The sequence below is a fragment of the Vombatus ursinus genome, unplaced genomic scaffold, assembly GCF_900497805.2.
Source record: "Vombatus ursinus unplaced genomic scaffold, bare-nosed wombat genome assembly UNPS02014830.1, whole genome shotgun sequence".
NCBI lineage: Eukaryota > Metazoa > Chordata > Mammalia > Diprotodontia > Vombatidae > Vombatus > Vombatus ursinus.
This window is the reverse complement of record NW_020954608.1, coordinates 18,673,009-18,697,620: the sequence shown is the minus strand read 5'-3', so window position 1 is coordinate 18,697,620 and position 24,612 is coordinate 18,673,009. Positions and strand designations below refer to the sequence as shown.

At 34.7% G+C, this 24,612-nt stretch overlaps 1 protein-coding gene across 2 annotated transcripts in view; it reads left to right on the top strand.

The window, feature by feature from the left end:
* The window catches only part of SEMA3C (semaphorin 3C), a 184,272-nt gene that overhangs the window by 69,202 nt on the left and 90,458 nt on the right, over positions 1-24,612 (top strand). For both annotated transcript variants that reach the window (XM_027838789.1, XM_027838790.1), the window contains 2 exons: positions 17,682-17,842; positions 19,593-19,655. In XM_027838789.1, the coding sequence (XP_027694590.1) occupies positions 17,682-17,842; positions 19,593-19,655 (224 nt within the window). The remainder of the gene's footprint in view (positions 1-17,681; positions 17,843-19,592; positions 19,656-24,612) is intronic.

The window sequence follows — 24,612 nt, the reverse complement described above, 5'->3', positions numbered from 1 at the left end:
ATGTCCCATGATGATAGGAAAAACCACACCCTGTTCTGCTGACCCAATATGTTTCTGCATAAGTAATTGAGGTAAAGCAGAGGAAGGGGAGCCTGTGTTGTGTAGTTTTCGAGTATCCTTTCTATGCTCTAAGTAGACCTCCTTTTGTTGTTAGGTGTTCTATGTTGTTAGGCATTCTTGTATATTTGTTCTAACCCAGATTCTGAGGCACCAAACTGGTCTGGTGCCTACAGCACACACTAAGTAAAAATAGCTTAGGAAGTGCATCAGATACCAAACTTGGCCCCAAAGAAGAGATTTCAGTAGGCACTTCTCTCCCTTCTTCTTAGCCAACATAGGAGATCATGGCTATGGTTCATTATAGATAATGTCAGAGTTTTTCTTTGTTCTGGTTAATTTTGCTGTGTTTTTTTTAATTCCTTTTTACTCTTATAAGGCATGTCTCTCTGGGAATTAGAAAGGAGAGGGATGCTTTGGGAAACATAGGTGATTTAAAAGCAAAATATAGCAATACAATTTTTTACAAAGAAAATCTATCAAGTAACTAACCTTAGTAGGTCCCACAAGCCCTATTTACTAAGCTGGCCAGTGAGTGAGGAATTTCTACTTTGAAAAGGGTCAGATATTAAAAAAAAAAAAGACTTGGCTCTGAGTTCTAGTGAACCTGGTCCAAACATACCTCTCACATAGTTTTCAAAGGGATGTTTCTGGCGTATGAAAAAAAAAAAGCTAAAGACCTGACCCAGTCAGTGTATGAACTTTGCTATTAGATAAAATCCAATATATTGTGGAGGATGTCTTGGGCATCTTAAGAAGAATATACTGAAACAGTAGGATCCTAGGGAAAAAATATCTCTTAGCAATAGGAACAGACCTTTGTAATTTTTTTTTGCTTTTTAGTCCTGGTATACAATGGCATTCAGATGACTATACCTTTACCAAATGTTTTTCTCTGATGAAAAAAATGTTTTCTAATTTGTCATGGTTTATTCAAAAAGGAATCAAAATACACGTGTTTTTTTTATTCTTGTGAAATTTATGGCATTATTTTAATGGATACAAAATAAAACATGAGTTAAACAATCAAATTAATCAATCAACAAGCATTTGTTTAGGACTAACCATGTGCCAAGGACTATGCATACTTTATCTAGTGAGAAAAAGCAGTTTTGAAAAAAAAAATCTATAAAATAAAGATATTTAAGTTTTATGGTTATAATTTATGACAATTATTATGAATTAAACTTCCCAAATTGAAAACTTTTAAAATTCTGTTTAATTTAGTTATTATATGTTTAAGAAGCTTGAGTCAGGAAAGACTGAGTTCAAGTCCTGAATGTGACACAAATTGGCTTGAGTGCATGGGCAGGTCACTTCAGTTCTTTGCGCTTCATACTATTTTGGAGACTCTAAGTTACAGAGTAATAATGGACTTGTTTTAGAAGCAGTGTGGTATGGTGGAAAGACCTCTAGCCTTGGAGTCAGAAGACCTGGGTTCTAATCCTCTTTTGATCCCTTACTATTTGTGTGACTTTAAGAAAGTTATGAAAACAATTTGGGCCTCATTTTCCCTGTCTGTAAGATGGTAATAATAATAGCATCTCCCCTTATGGTGGTTGTGAGATTCAAATGAAGTAATGTGTAATATGCTTTGAGAACCTTCAAGTTCCACATAAATACTACTTGTAATTATTGGGGAGATTTTCTAACCAAGGAATTACCCTACACCAATAAATTCATAGATCCTATCCCAAAACAAAAAGGAAATTTTTATTTTGGTAGTGATGTTTGAAGTCAAGAGTCTCTATATTTTAAGCACTCACTGTGTATTATCTTTCAAAGAACAATGAAGAATATTTAAATTTCAAATATTACTAGTCTGTTTATCACAACACATGTAATGAAATGATTTCTACCCAATATCAATTGGTGGGGACTTTCAAAATGACACTAGAGTTTATGATATGTTATCCTCAATTATTTTCCTTCTCAGTTCTGTTATCTAGTGGTTGTATGGATTTGAGTGAAATAACAGGTAATGAGAAAGGGTGGGGAGGAGTAAAGTTGGGGGAGATGGTTGTGTTGGGTTTCATTTCAAACACAGTCCAGATAACTGTAACTAATTCAAATGACAATTCACATTTCCATAGCATTCTGGGGTTTATAAATCAGTTTTCTCATACTCCAAATGTCTAATTCTGAAATGTTGGGCTATTACACTACTTTGAATTGGCTGTGTAACTTTTGTAGTTATTCTTTAGTATTTTGGTTAAAGAAGGACCTTTCAAAATAACGAGACCCGATCCAAGCATTTATACCACGTTTAGAAAAGTTAAGACTAGAATTACCTTATGTGTATGGGGAGCAGTAATATTGCCAAGATTTTTTGTCTTTTTAAAAAGATAATGATGATGATGTTTAGGTAACATTTTTCACATTACAAAAGATCACAATTTCATCAGTATGGATATTCCCTACCCTAATGTGGAATCTTAACCCTTCCATGTTTCATGAGCTGCCTTGGGCCAAAATTAATCACCTAGTGTCCAACCTTTAGGTGGTGAGTTTCTTTGAATTTAGGGTGGTCCTCAGGTGACACATATAGTTAATTATCCAAGCTATACACAAAACCTTTCCATTTTCATAGGGCCTGCCAGAGCTTGTGTCCTTGTCTGATCTTGAGAAGGTTAAATAATTCCCCTACACCTTTGTTTTTTCATCTGTAAAATGAGGAGATGTAATTAGATGATATTCAAAGATCTTTTCTAGTTCTCTGTCCCATTATCTGATTATGTCATGATCTGTATCTATATAAAGAAATGGTATTGACAGAGTATTGAACCCATATTCCAAAGATTCAAACCATAGGAAAGAATATCTTTGGAAACAAATAATATAAACCAAAACCACTCTTATACATTAGAAAAATTTCCAAAGAAGTATACAATAAAATTTTACAATATGTCCACAAATAAAACAGGATTTCATACTTGAGGGTATTATTTACATTATTAAGAATTTCAAGAGAGCTATAGAGAATTCAGAGAAGCTATTCCATATGTTACTATGAGAATACCCAGGGACATTTAAGGTCATAGACTCATTAACTGTCAAAGCTAGAAGTGATACTAACTACCTGTTGGTTTGATCTTGTCTTATAGTTCTCTCAATCTAGTAGTAATGGGACTAAGTCATTTGTATTAGAGTGGGGTTCAATCACTGGACAGGCATTTCTCATCCCATATTCACTGCTGCCTTATTTGAGTATGTGTGGTTCAAATTTCCCTCCCATTTCTGTGACTGTATGGGCTGTTCTCCAGGCTCCAAACCTATTGCTTCTTCAGCTCTGCCTTTTGTAATGCTTACCTCACTTCAAACCTCAGCTCCAAATACCTACTTTTCTCAAGTGTCTGTCCCCCACTTGACCCCCTCCTTCCCCAAATTACCCATCATTTACTTTTCACATACTTTATATTTACTTTTATATGTCCATGTTTCACTTAATCCTCACTACAACCTTGAGAGATAGGTATTATCATCCCCACTTTACAGATAATGAGAATGAAGTCTAACAAAAGTTATGTGACTTGCCCGAAGTTCTCCACCTAGTAAATGTCCAAGGCCAGATTTGAACTTGAGTCTTCCTTACGCCAGTCCTGGCATATAATAAGTGTTTATTATCAGTAGGTTGCTGTTGTTTCTACCTCTAAAATGTAAGCTTATTGAGGAAAGGGATGGTATTGTTTTTACTTTTGTATCCTTAGAAGCTAGCACAATACCTCACATATATTAGATGCTTCTCAGTTGGTTGATCAATCCAGCAATAAGTAGGTGGAAAACAGAGATGTAAGGGGCAGCTAGGTGGCTCAGTGGATAGAGCACTGAGCTTGGAGTCAAGAGGACCTGAGTTCAAATCTGCCCTGAGATACTTGACACTAGCTGTGTGACCCTGGGCAAGTCACTTAACCCCAGTTGTCTCACCAAAACAACAATAATAAATAAATAAATAAATAAACACACATTTGTGTGTGTGTGTGTGTGTGTGATTGTGTGTAGTTGTGCTCTCCTTTTACAGTAATACTGATGGATTATCCTGAACTAATTACACTTTCTCATCTGATACCCCTTGAGCCAGGAACATGCATTTTTGAGAGAGCTGATCATATTTATGGCCAGTGGCCAGAGTTTTCTTTTTATTAAGTTATTGTACTGTATGAAGATCTAATCTACCCATGACCTTGGCTAAATTCCTCCTGCCCACCTAAATAAAACTTCGCTCCAATCCAATTGACCTACTTGCATATCAAAACCATGCTTTCTTTGTCCTCTGACACCTTTTTGGTGCTATTTCTCTTACCTGGTTGGCTTCTCCAATGCTGTCAGACTATGCAAGTCCTATCCAGCTTTCAAGCATCAACCAAATCCTCATTCTTATGATTTTTATAGCCACTAAATCATAGAGACAGGACTTGACCTCAGTCTTTTAATTCCAAATCAAGCTTTTATTGAGAACAGCATGTCTTTGTATAGTGGTGTCAAACAGAAACAGATCCCTAGTTGCTGTGTATTGACTTAGAAAACCAAAAATCAATATTATTTATATTGTATTTTCATTATTTTGGTTAAGCATTTCCCAGTTAGATTTTAATCTACTACTACTTGCTGGCCTTGACTTAGTGGATAGAGAGATGGCCTCATAGCCAAGAAGACCTGTGTTCAAATCTTGCCTTGCACATATACTAGCAGTGTGACACTGAGCAACTAATTTAACCTCTCAATGTTCTAGGCAGCTCTCTAAGAATAGTTGAAATGTAGGTGTGAACCTGCACTAACAGAGATAGCTTTCTCAGCTAAGTGTTACTTATCCAATAAAGTCAGATTTATCACCATTATAGTCATGTATTGATCTTACAGACATAGATCTCATTATACTGCTGCTTATATTATTAGCTTTTTGTGTATACTTCAATTGGATTGCAAGTTCTTTAATGATAGGAATTGTATCTTATTCATCTTCTTAGCTTTCCATAATGTTCATCACAGTGGATTATTGACAGCTATTATAGTTTGTATACATTTCTTGTTCTTCTAAAGTTTAAGGTAATTGCTGGTAGATATTTCTCACTTTGATATTCCAGTGCAAAAAAAATGGAATCATAACTCTAAGATTATATTATTTAGGAATGATTGGTATCTAAACAAAGTTGTGACCTGAGTTTAAGTCTCTCCTCAGATACTATCTGTGTGACTAGGCCAATAACTTAACCTCTCTGAGTCTCAGTTGCTCAGTTGTTAAACAAAATTCTTAGACTACTATGACCCTTTTTATTTCTAAATCTGTTATTCTATGATGATATACATAAAGGTTAGGGAATAGCATAGGGTATAGTGAATAGAGTGTCGCACATAGAATTAGTAAGATGTTCACTCAAATCCTCTTTCTGATACTTAATATATTACCCTAGGAAAGTCACTTCTCTTTTGTATCTCTGGACAGTTTTCTCTAGGATTTATCATTTAAATCATGGAGGGTTAACAATCCACATTGGTGCCATTTGTTCTTATAATGGAAGCTCTCTAAGCTAATTGATTGCCCATCTTTAAAGGTTGCCTCTGATTTTGCTGCCATTAATGGAAACTTGAATTTAGGAAACTGTACTTAAAAAAAAAAAACTTTGAGTTTTTCTCCAACCTTCATACCAGCAAGATTCTAATTAAAATTCTTAATCAAATATCAAAACAATAAAGACTGATAATTAGTGACCTTTGCAATTGAAAAGTTAGATGATATGGTTTAAATTTATAGACAGATCAGAATATTAGACATTTATTTGTCTTTTCTTTTTCTACTCAACAAAGTGCCAATGTTTATGTTCTTAGTAATAGTTAAAGATATGTTTTTTGGGGGAAGTTAGGTGGCACAGTGGATAGAATGCCTAGCCTGGAGACAGGAAGACTCATGTTTCTGAGTTCAAATCTGGCCTCAGATACTTAATAGCTATGGGACCCTGGGCAAGTAATTTAACCCTGTTTGCCTCCTCATCTGTTGAATGAGCTGGAGAAAGAAATTGCAAACCACTCCAGTATCTTTGCCCAGAAAACCCCACATGGGGTCACAAAGAGTCAGATATGACTGAAAAACAAGTGAAAAACAACAAAAATTGTATTTATTATTCCCATGGTTAAAATTCTATAAAAAAGAAAAAATGTTAAAAGTAATAAAAGATAGAATTATCTTTTTTATGATAGTTTTCATTCAGATTAGGAACAACTATAACAGATTATTTCAATTGCCCATTCATTGTGGGAGAAAGCAGGAAGTGCTTAATACTAATTTCAGGAGTTTAGGTGCCAAATGATGTTTTCTATGGTATTCTAAAACTGAATTAAAGAGGCAGTAGAACCTCTTCAATTAAGCAACATATGTGTTGCTATGAAATGTGATTGGAGGGTAGAAGAGTATTGAAGTAGGTTTATCAGTGATGTTATCAGCTGTCTCTTGTGGGGATGAGTTGTGTTATGTGAGTGTTGTGTTCAGTTTCAGGTGATAGAATGTGACAGTAGTTCTTGATATTATTTCAAATGATGATGAAAATGGGCAAATATACAGGTTGTAGCAATGAGAGTAAGTAAGGGAAGAAACAAGGTGCTTGTTTTTGTGATGCTGCTAGTTTTCTTCTTGGTGACCTTATCTACTCCATGGGTTTAATTATTATCTACGCTCATGACTCCCAGATGTGTGTGTGTGTGTGTGTGTGTGTGTGTGTGTGTGTGTGTGTATGTATCCATCTCTAGCATTTGTCATGAACTCTAGTCTCAAAATGTGTAGTGCACATTTTGAGCTGCAGTAAATGCCCAGTGTCTCCCATTGACCTCTCATATCAAATATAAACTCTTCATTTTGGCAGTTAAAGCACTTTATTAGCTGACCTCAATATATTTTGAACTTATTTTTCCCTTCACTTACGCTATTGTGCAGTCAACCTGGTCTTAATACTATTCTTCATATATAACACTCCATCTCCCATCTCTTTACCAGCTGTCACCCATGCCTGAAATAACAGACTGATACAATACTGCATATTTTGCTTAATTCAACTGAACAACTTAGATTAATTTTTTATCAGTAGCCTGAATCAGTACCCTCCTAAATATTCTAGGTTTTACTTTAATAAAATCTGTTTCTCCTTTTGAAATGTTATCATGATCCATATGTCTGTTTATCTGTCCATCTATCTGTCCATCTATCTCTATCTTGAATGAAAATTTCCCCTCCGTCTACTTTGAAGAAGATATAATCATCTCTCTATAGAGCAGAGCTTGATCCTTTAGGTTTCACTCTTAACTGGCTATTAGTTCCCTCCAAAGATTTTTATATTTTTTCTAGAAAAAAACAACTAAAAGAAAGCAGTCATTTACCTTCATGTTTGCTTGATAAAGAATGCAGAATTTTGTAACGTAAATATGTAAATATGCTCCATGGAAGGCATACTCTACTGCTTTTTCTCTAGCAATATGTGTGTGCAGGTTTGTGTATAAATCTGAAAGGATGATTTGGGGGAGGGGGAGGTATTTTGGAAAGAATTTGAAATAGCCTAGCCTCCCAGTTAGTTATAATTGTCCATTTCTTTCTCAAATAAAGGCAGTCTTTCCAAAGTGTTGTGCTACAATATTACTCTAAATGAATAAAGTACATGTAAATGTAGGCCTTTTTATACTGACCCTTTCATATGCTTCTAGGAACAATTAAAATCCACTTAAGCAAAGAGAACATGACATATTACTGTCATAGTTATATCCACATGTAGATATTATTTATTTAATATATACATACATATCTTGCAATGTAAAGAAGGGAAATGTCATGAACAACTTCTTTGGTGTCCTTTTGCTTTCTCTCAGAAATATTAATATTATATATTTGAAAAAGTTCCCAATTCCACCATGGGGAAAGAAGAAATGCTCTAACTTTATATTGAAGAGTTTTAGTATGCATAAAGCTTTTTAATCTCTTTTGAAATCTCTTTTGAAAAGAGTAATAAGGGTGTTGTCACCCTCCGTACAAGTATATTCCAGCCTGCTTGATTTAAATATCGTGTATGGCCTCCTAAGCAGTGCAGAGCCAGTGCTGGACCATGAGAGATAGGAGAATAGAGGGAAGAGAAAAAGGAAAGATGTATTTCATGTATTAATTTCATGTATTTAATGATGTGCATCAACCATTATTTATACTTTTTAAGAACTGTTTCTTTATTTGGAGCCAAGGATAGTAGTATGCCCAAAACAAGTCAGATTGACCCAAATAATGATTGGATAAATTAAGTGCATCTTCCAAAAATGATCCATATATTTATTTAGATACTATATAATTTTGATTTTTGAAATAGTTTTGAGATATTAGAATATTCAATCTACTCCATTTCTTCTTGTGCTCAAGTAAAAATGGTTTAAAGAGTATATAAGTTGAAAGAGAAGGTCCAGTTATTTGGGCTAGGAATTACTAAATTCCACATTGTCTGGCTGAAAGTTCTGGGTGGTCTTATGTAATTCTGCAGGGAAAAATTTAGACAGGGAATTTTTTTGGCAAGACATTGGAATACCTTTGCTTCTCAACTTAGTAGTAATTGGCCATTTCTATCTACTTCAGTGAAATTTGGCACTTCACTAAGCACACTGCAACATTACTTCTCAATGAATATGTACTTGTAAATAAAGCATTTGGCTGAGAATTTTTATAGTGACCTTTTTGTATGTTACTAGGGAGCAATTAAAAACCACTTAACTTAATAGAATGTTGGATTTATCAAACTTAAAATTATAACAGACCATAAAGTAATTCTGTTTAATAGATTGTCAAAGCATATTATTTGTATTGTCAGAGTAGAATAATGCTTTGTTCAGAAATGCACTATATTTTTGGTTGAAAAGATTCCATTTTCTTCATAGTAACATAGATTTAAAGAGCAGCAGATCTTTGGGATCATCTTTTTTTCAAAGTTGGAAAAAAAACTGAAAGAATAAAAATTGTCACTTCCTTGAGTTCACAGGAGAAGTAAAGGGTCAAAATTCAAACCCAGATCTTCCAGTTACTTTCCATGGATCTATGCTTCCATGTACATTTTAACTGCTTAATAAATATTTATCAAAAGTTTAGAATTTCTTCTTTGTGATCTTTTTGGACATTACTTTTTGATAAGGTAAGTCGGCTAGAATGGAAGATCTTTATGATCTCAAACAGTGATTTTAACTCACTGTGCTGGCTAAAATATAGCTTGATTATTTCAGAACCCTAAGGGCAGCCTTGCATGAGAGAATAAGTCTCGAAAGAGCAATAAGCAGTCTGAAGCATAATGTGTGAGAAAGTTGCTTTAGGTCTTTTTTGTTTGTATGTTTTTAATACAAAAAGCACAATCTCCCCTGGAGATGCCCCTCTCTGAGTGTCTTTCCAGTACCAGCAAAAAACAATGGGGCTCCTTCTTCCTTATAATTTAGAAAGTATAAATCACCCTGAATTCCCATTTCTGCCTGCTATGCGGAGTTTTTCAGTACCAACATTAAAAATAAAAGTTACTGTCCAGAAATCTGAAAAAAAAAGAGGTAGGTACTGGGAGTAGTAACACAATATTTGCCTTATTGGAGCATACAGTGTGTGTGTGTGTGTGTATGTATGGGGGAGAGGGAATAACAGGGGTGTGTGTATATATATATATATATATATGTATATAAAGGACACACATTTAAATTTAAAGCATTTTTATTATTCAGTCATATTTAGCTTTTTGTGACCCCATTTGGGGTTTTCTTGACAGAGATACTGGAGTGGTTTGCCATTTCCTTCTCCAGCTCATTTTACAGATGAGGAAATGGAGGCAAACAGGGCTGAGTGATTTGCCAAGGGTCACACAGCTAGACAGTATCTGAGTCTAGATTTGAACTCAGGGAAGTATTCCTGACCTCAGACCCAGCCCTCTATCCACTTTGCCATTTAGCTTCCCTAATTTAAAGCATACTCAAAGTTAATCTTGAAAGGGAAGGTGCCAGTAGCTAGGAGGAATAGTGAAAACCTTATCTAGGAAAAAAAGAGACAAAACACTAGAGATAAGACTTGAGGGAAACCAGGGGTGCCAAGAATTGGAGATGAGGGAGAACACTCCAAGCATGAGGGAGAACTCTTACAAAGACAAGGAGGATGATGATGGAGTTTTTAGTGCAACTAGGTAAACTAGTGTGAATGGGAGTTTTGAGTACAAGGATGGCAGTAATGTGTAAAAAAAAAAAGTTTGAAGAATAGCCAAGTTATCAAATTGTAAACAGAGACTGGACTAGGGAGGGGTAGGATGAGCACCTTTCTTCAATGTAGGTACAGTTGAGATTAGAAAAAAAAAATAGTAGTGCTGATTATTATAAGTACGTGATTTTTACCCCTGCTCTGTCCAGTAGTACATGGAAATCAGGGAAGAGCAGAAGGTAGGAGTCATCCAGCGTGATGGTTTATCAAGGCATGATCAGCTATTAGACAAAGGGGCAAGGTATTTGAGAGTAGAGAATAACAGTGAGTTGACTAGTTCATTGAAAGATTGGGGTAAGGATGAAGCACAGTGTGCAATTCTGCAGAGAAGTCAAGAAAGGTGAGAATTGGAAAAACAAAACAAAACAATCTAATCTGACAACTTAGATATTGTTGGTGATAAGAGAGCAATATCAGATGAACTATTGGAATCATAAACGAGTGGTAAAAATTCTCACTTCTACCTAAGACATTTAATTTTTCCCCATTTTTTCTAATTTATATTTCTTATTTATTCAAAATAATAATTGAAGTGTGGATACTTATTGATTATTTTGGGGTGGGAAAATGTTTTTTTTTTTTATTCCAAGGATCATTAATTTTTTTCAGAATACTTGTTAATGATTTTGGCTTTGAATCCTGATGCTGGCTTTGATTATCAATTGTATAGTTATTTGAGGTTTATAAACTGCAAGATTTTCTAACTATAAATATTACTTATCTTTAGGTGGAAAGACAAGCTACAGGAAAACAGAATTTGGAATCCCTTTCTCCCTTGATGTCTAGATTTGTATCTGTCATTAAAATTGTGACTCAGAACATATTTGACTTTATTTCGTTCGATACTTGTCCTACATATTTGGTAACACTAAAAGACCTGTAATGATAATAATTCAATTTAAGTGATGCTTTATGGTTCATAAAGAATGTTCCTTTTTATTAAAATTAAAAAAAAAACATAGTTTAAGCATTATGGGAGTAAGAGCAATGTCCTAACCCCTTGCCCCCATGCAAGTTAGTATAACTTTTCCTTAAAAGGTAATGAAACCATTCTTTTGACTTAATGGACTCAGGGGACTAAAGGCTCAGGCAGTTGACATTACTTCTTGCATGTCTCACTACAAAAGAGCCTTGAGAGTGAAACGAGTTTCATCAAGTCATACAGCTTGGACTTCCTGCCCTCTGAAACTTAATAGCTCTGAATCTCTTCAATTTGCAGTCATTTTCTACTCTCAAATCCCTTGCCCTTTTGTTTTCTCATTGATCATGACTTGACAAATCCCGATGCTGGATTCATTTTACCCTTTACCTCCTTTCCTCCTTTCTTTCTCCTCTTTTTTTTTCTCCACACAAAACAAGTTATTTAATTTCTCTTAGCCTCGGTGTATAAAGTGAGAACAGTAATGGGGGCCCCACAAAATCCCTCAGGGTTGTTAGAAAGAAAGTGTTTTCTCTATAAGCCATAAAGCACTATCTAAATGGAAACTATTATTCCATCCATTTGGGTGCCAAGTTCTGGTGTGTACTTAGGTATCCTTTCTGCTTCAACTACTTAATTCCCTCCCTCCTTGAAAATAAGAGGAAATCTCAGGTTTCCTGTACCTTGAGGAATCACAGGCGCTAGGTGTTGTCAAGTTCCTGGTGACTCTTTGTCCATGGGCTACTGTTCTCCCTGGCAGAGTGCCTAGCTGAGAGATTCTTGATCATTACTATTACTGTTTCTGGTATACTCAACCTTCTTTTTAGGACTGATTGATTTTGATTTTCCAAGTGTGGGGTTTGGCACTGGACTGCTTGCTATGTCTTCCCATATTTCTTTCCTTGTTTGTCTTAGGAAATAGGTAGGTGATACTGGCTGCCAGTCAGTCTGCTGCAATTTGTCAGCCCTTGTCCCAATTAGCCTGCTTTTCCTAACAGAACAAGCCAGCCTTCATTCCTAACTTGGTAGTCTTAGTATCTTGAATGCCTCTGAGAGGCCAAAAAAAGAAAAATACTGTGGATGATGACAATAAATCACAAGAAGGAAGGGGAGAAGAAAGAAGAAAACAAGAGTAAAAAGAGTAGAAGAATAATTCTAAGAGGGAGAATAGTGCCTAATTCTTCAGAAGATATGAAATAAAGGAAAGAAAATGATGCTGTCAGAAGCATTATTATTGAATGTAAAGGCTATGTGACCTTGATCCTTCTCTCGTAAGGAGTTCCATTGAAAACCTGTAGTTTTGCCAGTAGGAAATTCATGCTGGATGTTTTGGAAAGTAGTCCAATGATTTTTTTCTTCTATTTCATAATAGAATGGAAGATCAATTTATGTTTTAATATGTTCAAGAACTGTTCCATATTTAGCTTTATATCCTGTAAAATGTCTATTATAGTGCTTTGCACACAGTAAAGGCTCAATAAATGTTGGTTGAATGAATAAGTAGTAAGCTTTGTAAGCCCTAAAAAAATATATTTAATCAGACCTTACAAATTTCCTCCAATTTCTGTTAATGCATGTGCTTCTAATAGAAAAGCTTTCTTGGAATTGACTTTTAACTAGATAGATAAATAAAACACAATGCCCATTATTCCTTCTTGCCAATTCTTAAGAGTTTTTGAAAGGTATAGTGGTTCTGAAGCAGAGGATGTGCCACTAAAGTTTTGGTATTGCAGATACTTTATATAGGTAATAAAAGATTTTATAAGCATTGTCCAAAGATCAAATTTTTGAATACATGAATTAGATTGGTATTGACTTAGTCACCTCTGAAAATCTGAGACAGAGTCCACTAACAGATCGAATACAGAGAACTAAAGTTATTTGTCAGTGGTTACGGTTATAGAGTCATTTACAGATGAAATATATTAAAAATTATGTTTTGATTGCTGTATGATATTAAATAGTCTGAGTGCTAAGTACTTCACTTGTTGGGGTTTGCCATGCTTTGGGGCAAACGTGTGCTCTAGCAAACTTAAAGGGTACAACCTTTTTCATCATAAAGAACAATAAAAAGAATTATAAATGTGGATGTGAACTTCAGGTGAGATACTTGTTCAACTGAGGATTCCTCATAGGGAAATTTGTCATGGGGTGTATTGCTATAATTTTCCATGATGGAGACACTACAATAATTTGGATTTCTGGTCAGAAGCATGCACTAAGTCTTTGCTTTTTAGAATAATTTAATTTACCAGGAAATTTTCCCAAGTTCTCAGAGCCCTTTTTGTTCCTTGTGTGACCCTTCACCTTTCTAGTTCTATTTTGTCTTAGCTGAAGTCATAACTAGCTCAGAATTGAAATTTTTTTCCCAAAAAACAACAATATTCATTACCTACACTTTCAATCTAAACAAGATGTCAAAGTTTGATAAAATTCAGCAAAGCTTGCCTTGGTTAAAATTCAACAAAGTGCATAATGGACTACTTATAGTAATACTGATAGCATTTTCTGTTGTCTACTCATTTTCTTTGCAGTGAAATCATTCCTCCTTCAATAACTTCAGTTATGACAACCTTTGATCACATAGTGATAGACACAGCAGAGAATTTAAGGAGAAGCATGCTAACCGAAGCAGCTCCTTTTACCATCTCCTTTAATTCTAGCTTTGTGTGGGCCTCTTTATCATATGTGACATGGGCATTACCTCTTAGGCTTAGCTTAGTAAAGCAGTAGTCTTGGGCATCTATTCATCTTCCTCCTCAATCAATCAGTAATGATCAATTAAGTGTCTACTATCAGGCACTTTAACAGGTGGGGACACAGAGAAAAAAATAGAACAGTCCTTAACTCCAAAGTGCTTGCATTCTTAAACCTACAAGAGAAATCCAAAGCCCTTTCAAAGGGAGAACCAAAAGTGAAATTCCCATGGCTGTTGGATGTGTGAACAATAATTGGGATGTTGCATTGAATAGCAAGTCAGTACTTGGACAGTAAGTTAAGTTGATATACTGCTATGTTCTTCTGTTTCCTTAAGCGAATCAACAAGTGAATCCACAAGCTAATAGACAAATATTTTGATAGAGAATGTGCCACGGAATGTTGGTGGGAGTATTTTAATACCCAAATCAATCTTACCCATGATTTTTGCCTCCCTTACTTCCTTATTAGTGAAATGTAGAAACGTTTATTAGGATAATAGGGTTTAGAGCTGGAAGGGACTTTTAAAGGTCCTGTTATCTTAAAATAATTTGTCTAGGCCAAGGTTTCTTAATCTGAGAAATGTGAGCTCTTATAAAACATTGTAATTATATTTAATAGAATTGATTTCCTTTGTAATAAAATATAGTTTATTCTATCCATTTAGAAACATTATTCTGAGAAGAGGTAAATAGATTTTATTCAACTTCCAAAGGAACTCACTTAAAAAGGTTAGGAATTTTTGTTCTAAAATTAATTGTAATTGAGATGAATAGTACTGGGGGAGGGGGAGGCCAATATTTTTGAGTGATAGTTTCATAAATATGTAGACAGACACACCAGAGTCAGAAAACTCACAGTAGCAGTGACAAAAAGTAACAGATAATGCAGTATGCATAAATTTACTCTTGTGTAGGCTTGTATTTATTGTAAGCATCATTTGTAATGTGAAATGAAGCTTAGTATGTTTTTTCAGGTCATTTTCTTATCCTTGGTTAAAAATGTCCGAGGTATCTTTTGTTAAAGAATCTAACATTATGTGTGGTCAGAAGATATGTGTGTAAGTATACATACACACATGTTTTATTGTTCAGTGTGTCTGACTCTTCATGACCCCATTTGGCAAAGATACTGGAGTGTTTTGCCATTTCCTTCTCCAGTTCATTTTACAGATGAGGAAACTGAGGCAAACAGGGTTAAGTGACTTGCCCAGGGTCACACAGCTAGTCAGTGCCTGAGGTCAGATTTGAACTCGGGAAGATGAGTCTTTCTCACTCTAGGCCTTGCACTCTATCCACTGAGCCACCTAGCTGCCTTGGAGATACACATACAGGCACACATATACATATAGATGTATGTGTATGTGAGTATAGGTGTGGGTATGTGCATACACATACGTACACAATATACTTATTAATCTATAATACACATATGTATATAGTGTGCGAATGTATACACATACTCACCACACATACATATAGATGCATATGTTTGTTTTTATGGATATATGTATACACATTAGATATACGTACACATATATACATATACATATATATAAAACTGTTCTGTAAAGCTTCCACCTTAGTGCAGTCCCTCATCATCTCTCACCTAGACTATTGCAATATACTTTCTAGTTGGTCTTCTTGCTTCAAGTCTCTTCAGTCCATATTCTAACTTCCAAAGAGATTTTTCCTAAAAAAAAAGGTGTGATCATATTTCACTCAGCAAAGTCCAGTGGTAATTCTAGTCTCTAGTATAAATTTCCATTTGACATTTAAAACTCTTTACAATCACTCCCTTCCTACTTTTCCAGGTTTCTTATACATGAGCTCCTGATTCCCTATCATTGAAGTACTCTATCCATCATCAATACCCAAAAGTATGTTCCCTGCTTCCTGCCTGCTTTGTACCTGCTTCCCTAAGAGTTCTTTTCAGGTGTCTTATCATTTCTACTCCACACACAATGCTCATCTCCCACCTCTGTACCTTTATACTGGTTGTTCTCTGTCTTCATTTCTACTTCTAAGGATAGCTGCCTTCTTGAAGATTAAACTCAAATGTCACCTCCTAAAAGATACTCTTCCTTGCCTCCCAGAAGATAGTACTTTCCCTTCTTAAATTCCTTGAATTGACTGTGGGTGTCATATATATGTTTATGTATATGCTGTATCACCCATTAGAATGCAAACTCCTTGAAGGCAAGGGCTGAATTTACTGGTTCTTTTTATACCCAGCACAGGGCCTAACATCTACTAAACTTGTGAAATGGCTATCAGTTGATTTATTTTTAAGATTCAGGTATTCACTATCAGATATAATTTGTAGCACTTTATAGGCAACACCATAATTTTCAACTTTGGTTTAGTTCAAATCCCAAAGAGGTGAAAAATTCAAGAGAAATATTTGTAATTCAACTAACAGAACTTTGAAAAGCGTGTTCCTTTGAAATTTTAATCCTAAAATAACAGACATCTTCCTAGGATTTGTGAATCTCAGGTAAGAAAATAATAAGAAAACAAAAGAACTATTGAATTCCTTTGACAGGAGGCTTAAATGTGATCAAGAAGCATTTTGACTAGAGAGAAAAAAATCATATCAGCTATAATGAATATCAACCTTTTTATTGTCACAGTGCATTCATTGTCTTCAAAGGTCAATTACAAAGGCACTCATTCATTGTGAAAGTTGTTAAATGAGCATGAGTCTCTGCATATGAAATGTGGTTTAGCAGTTCACTTGTTGGTTTATTTATAACTATGGATCTTTGTTCATGTGCCTTTTTTTTCTTTTAGATGCAATAGATTATTTTAATGATGTGGATTAATTTACTTTAAAATAAAGTTTAATGATTAAATGTCTGGTTCCTCTTCATCCCCACTTCCACCATTCCAGTTTAAACCATTGAATAATGCATCAGTTTAGTTAGAGTTCTCTATAGTGACCACCATAGTGGAGATTAAAGATGGAGATTAAAGATCCAGATGAACATTGAAATGAGAATGAATGATCCTCTCAAGAACAGATAAGGTCAGTTAAGGTCAAGAATGAGGCATAGTAAGGGTGATCAGAAGCAATTGACACTCTTTTGCCTTTGCTCAACCTAGCCATTTGTAAGTATCAGGCTTTTCACTGGAATTGATTTTTAACTGTTGGTTCCTAAAATAATAATGGAATGAAGAATTCCACATGCCTCTTTGGCTCAAATGATTCTGTTAAAAATAAATCATAAAATTCTAGTGGAGGATGAAGAACTGGAGACTATCCTATCTCTTCCCCTCACTTGATAGATGAAGAAACAGGCCTTGAAAAGGAAAATTATTTACCCAAGGTCATATAGTGACTCAGTGTCCATGATCTTCTGATTCCTCATCATTTAAGTACTCTATCCATCATCATCACCCAGCAATGTGTGCCCTGATTCCTGCCTATTTTGTACCTGCTTCCCTAAGAGTTTTTTTTTTTCAGGTGCCTCATCATTTCGTAAATAATAATAGATTAACAATAGATTAATGCTTGCTTGGTCTTATACACGGAAGCCATAAACAATGACAACCATTAAAATAATAGACATTTGCTAGCTTAGCAGGTAGAGAAATGTTTTTGTTTTATGAAAGGCAACCTTTAAAAAACAGCATAAATGACAATGAAGGAATTACTTAAGGTACCAAACTGTTGTGTCATTAATGGGAGGAAAATAAGGGCATTCTTTATAAATTATTTAAAAAATCATGAAACTAAGAAAAAATTTAAACTAATTTCTACTACTCTTTGTTTTAGAGCTACGGGAAACCAAGACCTCTGAATATTACAGTCTTTCCCACAATCCATTAGACTACAGGATATTATTAATGGATGAAGATCAGGACCGGATATATGTGGGCAGCAAAGATCACATTCTGTCTTTGAATATCAATAACATAAGCCAGGACCCTCTGAGTGTAAGTTCAAAAATATTTTCAGAACTCCAAATTGCCTCATAATGTGTTTTTCTGTTGTTGTGTACAGAGAAGAAAAAGAGGAAGAAATGTGCATTTCATTAGACCATCAGGCAAAAGTCCAGGTCCATCACTCAATGAAAAATATGGGTTTATTTTCTACGGAGCATAAGTTAAATAATACAGTTATTCCAGTTCCTCCCATCTAGTCACAGGTAACAATACTTTGTGCTCTAAAATATGGAAAAGGGAACATCTTCTTGGACCATTGCTATGGATTAAATGGAATTGAGGAAATATGAAATAGGATAAAAGAAAACAAAAGACATTTTCACACATATAAATTTGAAGAGAACTTGACGCTTGGGAGGAAAGTTACAGATCACTTTGAACTTTTAAGTTAGTTTTCCATTTTTTGTTTTTAGTTTTTTAACATAGCACAAACAACAGGCTGCAAGGACTTTAAATATTAGAAGAATTTATTCTAGGGCTAATAGAGAAATACCAGAGTTTATTGAGTTAGAGGAGGGACAAGGACAGACCTACATTTTAGGGGGAAAAAACAGTTTTGGTGATATGAAAAGACTGTATTGGAGTGGAAAGAGAAATATACATATATGTGTATTTGTATACATATGATATAATTAGATAAAGAAATTTAAGAGTTCTTAGTCATATGAGCAATGGCATTGTGGTCAAGTGTTTAATTGTCCCGATTATGTCCCTACTCCTTGTATAGGAATAGATCATTGGGAGAGGAAGTAGATTGAAGAATTTGGAGGTAAGGATATTTGAGGGCATATCAGAATATATATGGAGGTCCCAGAGTATTAGGTTGGAGTTGGGAGTAGACAGAGAGATCATGAACCAGGCACTGAACTCTTTAAGAAAGGATGAGGAATGATTCTAATGGAAATGCCAGTGGAAAGTTCTCTAAATATTTATTTTGACATTATAAACAGCAGATAGAGGGTATAGTAGATAGGTCACTGAAATTAAAGTCAGAAAGACCTGAGTTCAAATCAAATCCTGTCTCAGACACTTAGTAGTTTTTTGAACCTTAAAAAGTCATAATCAATATAAACATTGGGATTTTATGTTATAATTGGATGTTCTTTAGGGTTATGGATTATTCTAGCATCCATTGCATAATCACAGTATGAAAAAGCCATATTGATATGTTTAGGTATCCATATCATGCGATTCATAGATGTTCTGAATACTTTTGACGCTGTCTACCTATCTCTAAGTGTTACTGTCAGGAGAACTTAAGATTCTAAATGAAAAGAAAAAAAAAAGGTCACTCTTAAAATTCCTTATAGCATTTTATTAGAATGAGCTTATGGTAATGACATCCTTTGAGAAAAGTCACTCTTATAATGGAAAGAGTGTGAATTATCAGAAAAGTGATCTTCAATATGTTTTGAAAGAACCCTATTAGCAATAATTGAATGAAGATAATATATTTTGCATATATGCTACTTATAGCTATGGGGCCACTAGGTGACTCAGTGGCCCTGGATCAGGAAGACCTAAGTTCAAATCTGGCCTCAGACACTTATTAGCTGTGTGACCTGGGGAAGTCCCTTAACCCTATTTGTCTCAGTTTCCTCATCTGTAAAATGAGCTGGAGAAGGAAATGGTAAACTTCTCCAGTATCTTTGCCAAGAAAACCCCACATGGGGTCAAAAACAGTTGGACACAACTGAAAAACAACAACAAAAACTTATATGACCTTTCTCTTTCAAAACAGATTTTCTGGCCAGCTTCTGCGAACAAAGTTGAAGAGTGCAAAATGGCTGGCAAAGACCCCACAGTGAGTGTTTTTTTTTTTTTTTGGTTTGTTTTTAATGATATTATTGTTAAGCATTTGGCTTTTGTGTCAGAGTACTTTGAATGCAACTAGAAGTGAGACCAAAGGATGTTAATGTTTTAAATACTTGTTTGAACTTAAGGCAAACATAGAAATTCAAGAGTTTGAAATTTGTATGTTTTCTGTATCTTCAGATCTCCCAATCTGGGTAAAAATTGTGCTTCGTTTTACTTTTGTGATCATGCTTGGATGTTTGTAGTGATCACTTTGAATAATTACGCTTGTTCCTAATATATATAACAGGATGAGCAAGTGCCTGGAGCAGTCCAGGAGCTGTATTAACTTTTCTAAGGAAAAACATTTTGCGTAAAGGCAGTGGTTAGCCTGCACATTCCAGAGACATACAGTTTCAGGAAATAAAGGCCCTTTATTAGTGTTTTGTTTTTAATTTAAGGGTACATGTCATTTAAATGAACATGAATCCTATCCATAGTGGTCAGTGTATAGTACTTGAAAAAATATTACAGGTTTATGTCTACTTGCATCCAGGAGCACTTCATCCTAAAATTTTCAATCATCAGAAGGATAATGACAATATTATTGTACTTTGCCATATAAGAAGTCAAATGAGTTGTCAAAGCTCACGTAGAAAGTTAGGTAGCTTATGATATTAAAACTCAGGGAATATTGTTTTATCATAAAACTATGCCTCCAAGTAACTTATTTTGAACCACAACATATATGCAATTTTGTTTATTTCATCCAAGTGATGAACTGTAATATAACTGTGCTCAACATAAAGCCGGTCTTAGTAATGCCCAATGCACTGACAGTGGAAGCATATTAGGGGCCAGGATTTATATGTAGAAAACATGAAAAAAAATGTTTCAAATATAGAAGCAGCAACCAAAAAGAGCTGAATCTCAGTTTGTCAAATTTTGGCCTTATACTCAATGTTACAGTGATGAGTATTTTGTATAGTTAAGGAAACTAATCTAATGATTTAAGGAATTACTTAGGGCTGTGCATTGAAAATGTATCACTGTTTCCCAGAGATAGATTATCAGTCTTTTTTGAAGAAAGGTAGCAAATACTGTGAATCACCAAGGAAGCTCAAAAGAATAACAAGATATTTCACTGTCCGTGAGTTTAGGAGGTATCTTAAACAATTTGAATTTTATCCATAGACTATGAATAGCCACAGTCATAGAAGAAGGGCACTTGGCTCTGAGCACATAATGGAGCTGAAATGGGCCGTGGGCAGTGAGGATCCAATTGCATCATTTTGTCGGGGTCACACAATGAAGCTAAATTATTCTACCCATGATGGGAGAAACAAAGTTTAATCTGATTAAACGGGTCCTTTTCCTGGAAGTTTTCCTGGGAAGAGTGGGAACACAAGCTAAATGGGGAAATGAGAAAGGGTTTAGAAGTAGTTTGTTTCTTCTTCCCCAGAAGAGTGCATTGAAAGTAATGACAAAAGAAGGATAAAACTCAAACGTTCAGGGGGCAAAATGTGAAAAAAAATTAGTCTGTATAATTAATTTGCCATGCACAATTAAAATTACAACCTAATAATTAATATCGTGTATATTAGCATACATGTACATTCCAATGAATGCTTTTCACCATATAATTAAGTTTTACTGAACCATTTGCCTCAAAAATACTTTGTAGTTCAGTAATGTCCTGTGGCTATAAATCCTAGTAATTGATTATGCTTTGTTCAAAAAGCTTTAGTTGATATGGTCACAGAAGATAAATGAGAGAATTCACTGATGACCTAGATCTCCTTGTGGATTTTAGTTTCAGAAATTCCCACTGATTTTCCACATTCTCTTGAACAAGTGATTCAGGGTCATGGGATCATAGAATTGAGCTACAAGAGATCTTCACAGTCATCAGGTCCATAACATACCCTTTATAGATGAAGAAACTGGGGTCCAAAGAGACCAATTTCTTGTCCTTGCCTGAGGGCACATACGTAGTTAGTGGCAGAGTTTGATTTCTCTTTCCAAGGCTCTTTCTCCTCTCTGTGGCCTCTTACCCTTGTTACTTAGCCTAATTGAAAAGAGCTCTCTTTCCTATCAACCTCTTAGAGCTTTTCATGTAGGCCTTTGCCCATATCAAACATTACCTTCTATCACACTTCTGTGTTAACATATTTCATCACTCTTCTTATGTGTTTCTTGAGTGTAGAGATAATGTTTTTCATTGTTGTCAAAGTGTTGAGTATGATGCTGATTGCCTGTGGAAGGGCATTATATTTTTATTGTATTCAGAAAAGAAACTAAATTATTTAACATAGTAATCCCCTAAGAGGTGGTTAAAGTAAATTAGCAGCTTTCAGATACATAAACTTTTAAACTGAAAGTAACTTTTTGGAAGTGTTAATACTCTCTCTTGTAAACACCTAAAGTTGCATCTTCTGCATGCCATATTTTTGTCTTTTTTTCTTCATAGTATATAATAGCCCAGACTTTTATGTTTTATTATCTTTTACACTAAGCAGAAGGGTGACAGAGACTTTAATTCAGTATTTGGCATAATACATTGAGAAGACAGACTCAATGACAAAAAAAAATTGGTTTTCCTACATCTGTTAGATACAAACTAATTAAAATTATTGATACAATATCACCTTTGTTAGATCATAATAGAGGATACTTTAAAAATTAAATCATAACAAATAAGGAATCTTTATACTCTTACAGATAAGGAGTCATATGGTTAATTGGGTTGTGATGGTAGATCTTTATTTCTTTTCCTCATCTCTGACAGCCTTTGCTAGCATAATTATACCATTATCCTTTCTTCCTCAAACCCCTTGGTATTTTTACCCCTATGCTCCATATAGTTCTCCATATAATTTTATATTTTATTAATGTAGGAAAAAATTTTGAGCTGAAACAGTGAGGCAAGCTTTCAGACACAAACCCAAGGAAATAGGATTTAAAGAATGTACTAAATAACCAATATTGAATAGTTTTTAATAAAATAAACACAATTTCCCACACATATGCATAATCTGTACCTATACATATGTATAAACATGACACAGACACAATATCAGCCTTCACTGAATTTATCATATATATATAGTTTTATATTTTTATTTTATCATATGCATAGTTTTCTGTGCCCATGATGAGCTAACTCTATGTTATTGGAAGGATGTTTTCTTTAGTTAATAACATTATTAAAAGGGTTTCATTTCTTCATTTCCAAAATCACTTAAATGGAACAAGTAATATCAATTAGTAAGAGTCTAGGCCTATGCAGTGAACAAATAGCAACTTAAAAGCTTTATTTGCTAACTCTCCAAACTATGTAGTGATTAAAGAAGAATTACAAACAAAGGAAATAACTTTCAGGTCACTTATTTTGTTGAATTCTCTCAGGTTTCAATAGATAAGCATTGTCAAATATTTAGTCATATGATTGTAGAATTCAGAGATGGAAAATACTTTTGAGATTATTTCACCCAGATCTTATTTTATAGATGAGAAAGTTAATGCCCAGAGATATTAAGTGACTTTTTCTAAGGTTGCAGTAGCCAAGTCAGGTTTCAAATGCAGCTTATCTTATATCAAATCAAATGGCCTTTCCACTATATTGGGCTTCATTTTTCACTTTGTATTGTTTTCTTTCCTCATGGTGTGGAGTAGCTGCTAAATCTAAGACAAGGTGGAAATCTGACTCACCAACCAGGCCTATGTCTAAAAAGTCAAAAATTTCAAAATAACTCAGGGCAAATTTTTTTTGAGATGTACAGGCTCTGGAAGACAACCTGTGATCAGACCTTTCCTCTGTTACTACTTGGATGTTGGACAAATCACGTAATCTCCCTGGGTCACAGGCTCCTCATGTGTAAAATGAAGGCCTTGGAAAAGATGGCCTGTAAAGAAGCTTTTAGCTCTAAGACTATGAATACTGATCTTGTGACATATCAACACATTTAGAGCCTTATTTCTTGTTCAGTCGCATCATGATGAGTCCATCATGACCCTATTTGGGTTTTCTATAGCAGAGATACTAGAGTGATTTGCCACTTCCATCTCCAGCTCATTTTACGAATTAAAAAAAAAAAAACTGAGGCAAACAGGCTTAAGTGACTTATTCAGGGTCTGTCTGAGGCCAGATTTGAACTCTGTAAGATGAGTCTTCCTGACTCTAAGCCCAGCACTCTATCCACTGCACCACCTAGCGGCCATTTAGAGCCTTCAGAGAATACTATTCAAAACCAAAGTGCTTTGTTCTTGCCCAATTGCTGAGGGGGTATTCTTTTGATTCATACCCTGTCTGTATAATTGTTGCAACCAAAAACAAACATTTTGTAGTAAAATTGTTTAGGGACTGTCTTAAAGACTGGTATCTAGACAGTCAGTATACCTTGTATTTGATCTATTTATTAAAGACGGCCATAAATATAAATTTGGCCACTGTGCTATCTTATTTAATTATTATTATTGTAGTGGTAGTTTTAGAATCTCTCTCTTCATCTCTTTGCTACCAGAAGGAGGGTAGATATAGCTGAGTACAGAGTAGAAAAAGAATGGCTGAAGGTTAAGGAGGTCCAGATTTTGTCTCAACATGAAGAAAATAGTCTTAATAATTTGAATTATTGCAAAGGGAAGTGTGTTATCGTTGAAAAGAGTTGAAAAAGCTCTCCTTCTTTGAAAGTCTTTATGTAGAAGAAGGACAGGAACTTGGGCATTATATTGAGGCCTTCTATTTGGGTATGGATTGGACTAGGTGAGCTGTATCTTGTTTTCCAATTGCATGAATACTACTCAAACATTATGGGATCAACAATGATATTTCAATGCAAAGTATTGTCACCTTGAAAAGCCTAATCTACATGAATCTTCCAAATCTTAAGATCAAAATGACAGAAAACAATTTTTAGATGCATACAGTTCAGAGAGAATCAACCCTTCTTAAGTGCATACTTATTTTC